This window comes from Lonchura striata, chromosome 15 (assembly GCF_046129695.1).
Source record: "Lonchura striata isolate bLonStr1 chromosome 15, bLonStr1.mat, whole genome shotgun sequence".
Classification (NCBI taxonomy): domain Eukaryota; kingdom Metazoa; phylum Chordata; class Aves; order Passeriformes; family Estrildidae; genus Lonchura; species Lonchura striata.
In genome coordinates, this window is record NC_134617.1 from 9,748,285 (window position 1) to 9,756,148 (window position 7,864).

Here is a 7,864-nt window from a genome sequence, read left to right on the forward strand (position 1 = left end):
GAACCCAGCACTGCTGGGGGGAGCGGAGCCCCTCCAGACATCCCCGCTCCGAAGAACCGTCTGCAGTCAGCTCAGGAGCATGGCAAGGCAAGCAGCGAGGGCACCAGAACCGCTTTAAAGCTGAGGTTGGAGCATTCCGATCAAATATTCAGAAAAATCTTTTCACTGTCGGTGTGGCCGGGCGTTGGACCGGCTGCCCAGGGAGTCACCGCCTGAGGGGTTTAATAGGTGCGGAGATCTGGCGCTGGGCGATGAGGTTTAGGGGTTACAGCGGCGCTGCCGGTGGAGGGTTGGTCAGGACGGTCTCCCAGCCGGGCTGGTTCCATGATTGACCGTGTGATTCCAGCAGCGGCCCCGGTTCCACCGGCACCGCTCCATCCCTCCACACCGCCCCGCTCCCGCGACGCCGCCGCGCCGCCCTCAGCTCCGCGCGCGCCCCGCGCCTTCCCGCCCGTGCGCATGCGCGGCCGCCCCCGAGGGCGGTGCCATCGCCACGTCCGCGAGGGGGCCAAGATGGCGGCGGCCGGCGGCGGGCGGCGCGGCCCGGCGGGGCGCGCCCTGTGCTTGCTGCTGCTCTGCGGCTGGGCCCTGAGCGCCCGCGGCGAGGATTCCCTCGGTGAGCGCCGCGGGGCCGGCCGGGGCGACCGCCTGTGGGCGTTGTGCGGTCGCCCCGCCGGTCTCTCTCACCGCTCTCTTCGGTCGGGCCTGCAGCGCTGTACGGCCGCGGCCGGCGCGGGTCGTGCCGTGAGGTGACCGGGCCCGGGCCCGGGCCCGGCCTCGGCCGCTGCTGTGTTGGGCTGGGCTGGGGCAGCGAGCGCTGGGCTGTGCGCAGGGAAGGGCCGGGGGCGGGGGGCCGCCTGCCGGGTGTGCAGCGCTTTTCTTGCTGGTTATTTCATTCATCAGACCTGCGGTTCTTTTTCTAAACACTCTGGCTGCGTGCCTGGTTTTAGCCTCCCCTCCCCTAGAAATTAAGTTTGTGCAAGTTGACTCCTAGTTAAGTTTTTCTTTCTCCCCTTTAAAACTACAGACGGCTGTAGCCAAAGGCTAATAAGAAATGCATGTTTCAGGGGCAGTGAGTTTCTCTTTGTTTTGGATGAAGTACTGGCTGGGCAGTGAAGAGAAAAGAATAGGGAAGGAAAAAAGGGAACTGTTTGATCCATCAGTTCCTTCCGTGCTTGTCAGTCTGTATCTCCACACCAGCTATATTTGTGTTGCCTCTCCCCTGCTTTAATGGGTAGGCAGTAAGAATTTGGGACACAAATCTGTAGGAAACGGAGAGTTTTTAACTTCAGGAGTCATGAAACAACTTGTTTTCTAAAAGCAGTTTTCCTGGAAGTAAGTTATGTACGGTGTTTGTGTTGCTAATTCTGTCACCGTGATTGAACATTAGTATCTGTTTCTGAAGCTGAGGCATCTCAGGATCTAAAATCGTCTGACGGTGTTGTGTAATTGTAAACAGTGCAACCTCCGTTTATAATGCCAAATACTTTTGGGTAAATATTATAAATCAGTTGTGGTTTAGCTGCTAAACTTCCAGCTGCTATTAAAACAAAAACCCAGGCATATTTTAGGAATAATAGGAAATAGCTCTTTTTCAGTCCGAAGGTGCACTGGGAGTCCCTTGCATTAAGCGTATATCCTTCTAAAACTTCAGTGTTAAAATGAATTCAAGAATAACTTGAGGTGTAAGGCCAGATGCAATATGGATTTATAGGCAAAATAGGCTTGTATGTATTTCAAAAAGTTTTGCTCTTACTCTCTTATAGTTTTTATCTGTTTGGTGAGGGTAGCAGTAAGGTTGACCTCACTCACAATATGCCAGCTAGCTGTAACTATGAAATTATCTTGCAACTGACTTTCCTCATATTTTATCTCTGCATATGCAACTAGCTGGCTTAAACCTGAGGGAGAGATCAGAATTCCCTAAACTTGTCCTGGATAAGAACTGAACAAGTTAATGTTGGTATAATAATTCAGACTAGTAGCTTTTTCAGCAACAAAAAGTGTAGTAGATGTGAGATGGTTGACTTTGAATTTCAGCAGAGAGGCATCGTGGTGCCTGCTTCACATGAGAGGAGTTGAGTCTTCTGTGTTTTACAGTTGGTTAAAGAGCAATTCATACTGCAGAAGTGTGCCGTATAAACAAGAGCTCTGTTGTAACTGAACCTCAGCAAATATACAAGTTCCATGAATGACATGATTCAGTGTCCCCTCTATAATATTTTATTTACAAGTAACCTGACACGAGCAGTTGGTTGAGTGCTTCGTTTCTGGAGTCTGAACTTTCCCGTGAGCCTTGAAAATGTTTTATGAAAGTATTGTTGCTTTTGTAAAATGAAAAATTAGTTTGGCATGCCAAAAAACAAGGCAAGTATGGTCTCCTGGTTTAAATGAAAATACAGGCTGAAAGTCTAAACTTTGTTCTACATTTTTTAAGGTGCCTCTGGATTTGAATCTGGCACTGATATGTTGCAAACATGAATAGTTTGGTAATTTTTAGGATTAAGAAAATTGGCTATTAAACTCTCGCTGCATTTTTTTTTTTTTTACTGGCCTTTGGATGAAGAAAAGGAGCAGTGGGGTCTGTATCTGGATTTAATGCTCACCTTGTTTTTTATGTAGTTTTGCAAAGACCTCCCAGCATTGGAGACATGCTGAATTTGCCTGAGGGTGTATTGTTACCGTGCTCTTTCTGACTTATTTAGTTACAATAACTGCTGCCAACAAAAGGCTTTCCTCCCAGAGCATGGCAGTGCTTCTTTTTAACCGGTGGTTCAGTAGTTTTATTTAAGGTAATATAAGGCAGGAAATCTGTTTCAGTATCTACAAATCCAATAAAAATTAGGGCCTGGGAAGAGATGCTGCTCTCTTGTGTCCTGACTGAAGGGGACTTTGCAATGTCTTCTCATTTTTTCTTGGTAAAACATGCAATGGTGAAAGATGAAAAACTTAACTGCAGGAAAAGCTTTCCTGAGAAAATCCTCCTTTGTAGACCTCAGCTGATTCTGTGGGAAGAAGAATTTGGGAGGGAGACAATGCTAATCATGTATGATTCTACAAGATGTCGTGAATCTGCAGAGGGAAAGATGACATATCTTTGAAGTTCTTATGTCTGGAAAACAGACGTGCTGTTTTTCTTTGCCACACTAATCTAGAAGGCATATGCTTACAAACTTTAGTTCCTGTCTCACTCAAGACTTTTCTTTGGAATTGCCAAAGTGCAGGCGTATGTATTTCTGAATGTGAATGCTAAAAAGTTTGTAGTGTGACATATGCTGTGTTCTTTGTATGATTTCTTGTCTATGAAGGAAATTTGTGGCAATAGTTTTCTATCAGAGAAGTCAGTGCCTTCTCCATAGTGCTGATTGTTTCTCATCTTTTTCTCAGGTTCTGTGAAAGCAGATGTGGCTACAAGAAATATTTCTTCTACAAGTGAGAATGAAACACTGAGTAGATCCCAAAATTTGACAGACAGCTTGCAGAGTTTAACCTCAGTAAAAAAGGAGGCCAAAATCAATTTGGTGACTGCAGGAAAGCCACCGACAGCAAACGGCGACTCTTCGTCACCTGTTGTCCTTGCTAGTCCAGTGTCACAGGTGGATATTGATGCTTCTGAAGTTACTAAAATTGAGGAAGAAGATCTTCTAACAGATTTGAAAGACACACTAAATAGTTCCCCACCCATCATAAAAGAAACTATGGAGTCAGATGGAGATGACTATGCTTATGAAATGACACCGAATTCCAGATACAATCCAGACCTTCTAGAGATACCAGAAGATGACAACTCTGACACCATCAGTAATTACAATGAGGAGATCAAGACCCTTGATGAGAAGATAAAAGCTGTTTCTGTCTCAGGGTTGGATGAAGAAGAAGACAGCCATTTCTTTTTTCATCTGGTTGTAGTTGCCTTCTTAGTAGCTGTTGTTTATGTCACCTATCACAATAAGAGGAAGGTAGGTGTGCTCTGAAAGATTGAAAGAAACAGATGGACTGTTTAAAATAAAGTTGCATTCCCTTGTACATGTTTTTAAGAAGAGGAACTTAGCTTTTTGAAGAATTAAATCTTTGACCACTTAGTCTTGTGGTGATAATCATATGCAGATCATTAGTGTAATTTTTGTCTGCACAATGAAAATGAACTTGAATCAAATCTTTACAATAAGAAAATGAGTTAATTTGTAACATCAGTAATCAGTCAGTACAGTAATGGACACTGGCAGTGCACAACATTAATTCTATAAAGGAGACCTGAGCCAAGTCAAGTGGGGGTGAACAATTAACTAATTTTTTTCTGCACAGGAAAACAAGAAATTAAGGGAGGTTTGACTGCAAGTGGTGTGGGAATGTTCTTGTTATGATTGTGATAATCCTTCTAATAGTCACTTGAATATGGTCTTTATATCATAGACATTCTGAGGTTGTAACTAGATACTTTTAGAAAATGTTTAATGCTGCTTGCAGTTTTACACAGAGAAGCCACTAAGTTACTATTGTCAGGTGAATGTTTCTTCAGTACAAACTAATTTTTCTGTGTTTCAAAAATAGCCTGATTGTTGTTATTCCAAAATATATTGCTAGCATTAAAAATTAACTTCAGCCCAACCAGGCACAAGAGAGGTATGCACAAATTTGCATTAAACCACAGATTACTTTTTAGATATGAAGAAACTTAGTGTTTATCTTTGGGGGAGAGCACTGATCTGGGTAAGGATTTGCAGGACTCTGAAAACAAAGCAACTAAAACCCCAAAACTTCCTTTACTGTGCAGTGGCCTATTTGTAATGAGCATTGCCAGCTCTTAATAGAGGAAGATGTTGAAGACCCTTGCATTTTGAAAATTTATCTGAGAGCAGTTCAAATAAGTGATTAAAACATGCATTGTCTTTGGCCAGTAATGCACCTGCCAGCATGGAGGGTAAAACCATGGTGTCAGTACCACTGTGAAACCCAGAATGTTTCTGCACAGCATCTCTTAAGTTGTCCTGTTTTTCTTTCAGATATTCTTACTGGTGCAGAGTCGAAGATGGAGGGATGGCCTGTGCTCCAGGACAGTGGAATATCATCGTTTAGATCAAAATGTTAATGAAGCAATGCCTTCCCTGAAAATAACCAATGACTACGTGTTTTGAAAGCACTGTGACTTGAGTTTGCTGAACTTATCACTCTTTGCCTGCCCAGTCATGTAATGATATTCAGGTATTCTAAATAAGCTGCTTGTACAGAAATGAGATGTACTCTCTTTGACCTGGATGTTTTGGAGATTAAATCTCGTGGAAGATCAAGGGCATGATCCATCTGTTTGCTACTTTGGTCGGGTTTTATATCAACTGTAAAGACAGAGAATTTAATAAATTAGTGCTCTTTCCATTCATTAAGCATCATTCTCTTCTGTCTGGAGCAGTCTTAATAGTCATACTACAAAAAATAAGCATAAAATATTTTAGGTCTAATAAATTAATGACTTTGGCATCACTAAATCAAATTAATGATCTCTTTGCTAATCACTTACATGGCTCATAAATTCTATATTGCAAACTTAAAATATAATTACTTTTTTCTGTGCTTAAATTCTGATGCTGCAAGTCTTCTAGTTTTTTTCTGATTCTGTTTTCTTGTTGCATAATTTGATCCTATTTTGGCAAAATAGCTAGAATAACAATTTAATAATTTATGTATGTATTCATGCCGTAAATAATTTAAAAATAATTATGTATAATCAATTTTATTTCAGAAGTTCTGTACCATATATTTCCTAAAATGTTTAAGGTGTTTGTGAAGGTATGCAGCTTCTTGACTGTCTTTTTTATTCTCTGATGCTATTTATGACTTCATTGTCATTGTAATTAATGAGTGGAAAACAAGCCTTGTTGAATAATTTTACTAAAATATAGATAGCTGTCAGGCTTTCAATACATCAAAGCTTTCTGTTGAGTTTTAAGACAGTTGGGAAATGGCTATGTGATTCATTATATTATAAATGGGAGAAACTGTAAGAATAATTTATTTGGTTCTTTTTCTGACCCAGGTAACAGACAGGTGAAAGTAAGGGTGTGGGGGCTGCTAGTCTGTGGACAGTGCACTCTCATTTTTGACGAACATTTATGCATTAGTGTAAATCAAGTTACTGCTACAGTAGTTTTTTTTTTTTTTTAATTTTGTCTTTTGTACTTCCGCTATTTATGTTTTCATGAGTTGTAAAATATAAAATTTTAGTTTCATGTACATTCTGTTTGTGATTTAGTTTTCAGACTGATACATTTGTAAATAATGGTGAATCAGAACCCCATAATTAATGACTTGGTATTCAAGTAGTTATGTAACATTTGGAAACAAATCAATTTCACGCCTGTTGGCATGAGGAGTTTGAAGGCATGATACTGTTTTAGGAATGAAATGCTAAAAGTTCTATATCCTACTGTTGAATGCATTCGTTTTGTAACCACAGGAAGTAAAGCACAAACGAAATTCCCAAAACTCTTTTCTTGCAGTAATTTTTATTGTACTTGGACTTGTATCACTTAATATTTTGAATAAGGTTTTTAAAATAAATGACAATAATAAGCCTGTGTTTCTTACCTTAACTGTTTCACTGCTTTTATACAGTAACTTATGATAAAGAACTTGCTTAGGCTTGGAATTGGAAACCATTTCAAAACCGTCTTCTCTGTTGCCCATACTGGATGTGTGAAGGTTTGTTATATGCATCTGTTAAATGGTGTGTAGGGTAGATAGCAAGGCTTAAATTAAGTATTTCAAGCTATGGGAATTAATACATTCTTTTACAATATTTGTTTAGCTTAAGTTATTTAGTCTATAATTCTTGTGGAAGATACTTGAAATTCTTACCTGAATGTACCTACTTGGAAGTGTAACACTGCTGTGGTCAAGATCTAAAGGGAAAGGTTACTTCTCAAAGCTTCTTTAGGATGTTTAAGTATTGGAATTTGAGGAGGTGGCTAGTGGAAATTCAGTAACTTTGTCCTTAAAAAAAGTTACTGATTATAAAGTGAAGTGATTTTGACAGTAGAAAATAGTACGTTCACCTTCTGCAGAAGCTTGTGTTCCTTTCAGCTGGGTGCCACAGGCCTTACACAGAACCCAGAGTGAGCAACCTGCCTGTGCAGAAGTACAGTGATACCCGCATGAGAAGTTTCATTTTCTCTTCAACCCACCCAGTGAATTAGGCCAAAGAGACAAATGTTACATTTTCAGCCACTTCCCTCATTATAATAGCTACAATTATGTTAAAGAATACAGAAAATTAACATTAGTCTAAATTAGTAGAAATAAGGCATATTCTGTTACTTTCTGGAGTTCATAGATATGAACTTCATCCATGTTGGCTGTCTTCCAAAGCTCTTGAATCACAGTTCAACTGGTGGAATCAAACCAATGTAAATATGTTCTCTCGGCTTTCTGAACAACTAACAGTGTCTTCTATATGTTTGAGGAGTAATCTTGCATTTCCTTTCTCTCCTTCCTTCAAATTGTCCTTCTGGATAGGCTGTTCATTAGGTATGTAGGCCTAACGACCCCTGGTCTGGACTGCAAGTCTTAAATCAGTCCTTGGCTGAATTGCCCATGTAGCTGTTCTCTGAAAATGCTCTTCTTGAGGTTACCTTAGAGGAGAAAATCACATTATGAGCCTTGTGTTCATGAAGTCATACCAGGACTGAAACCTTATGAGTTGGGTAAGTGATGTTTGAGGTCAAGAAATGATGGTTTGCACGTGTGTCTTCTCTAGCAGAGTACAGATTTGCTTCACTCAAGTACTACAAGCACTTAAGATGAGCAGTTGTTCTTTGCTTGCTCTACTGTGGTGCACATCCTCTATGTTCTTCACTAATGATAATAAGGG

At 40.8% G+C, this 7,864-nt stretch overlaps 1 protein-coding gene across 1 annotated transcript; it reads left to right on the plus strand.

Annotated features, from left to right (window-relative positions):
- Positions 1 to 503: 503 nt before the first annotated feature.
- Positions 504 to 6,570, plus strand: C15H5orf15 (chromosome 15 C5orf15 homolog). The gene is made up of 3 exons (XM_021549478.3): positions 504 to 616; positions 3,388 to 3,959; positions 5,004 to 6,570. The coding sequence occupies exons 1-3, from the start codon at positions 514 to 516 to the stop codon at positions 5,133 to 5,135; spliced, it is 807 nt and encodes a 268-aa protein (XP_021405153.1). The 5' UTR covers positions 504 to 513; the 3' UTR covers positions 5,136 to 6,570.
- The last annotated feature ends 1,294 nt before the right edge of the window (positions 6,571 to 7,864 follow it).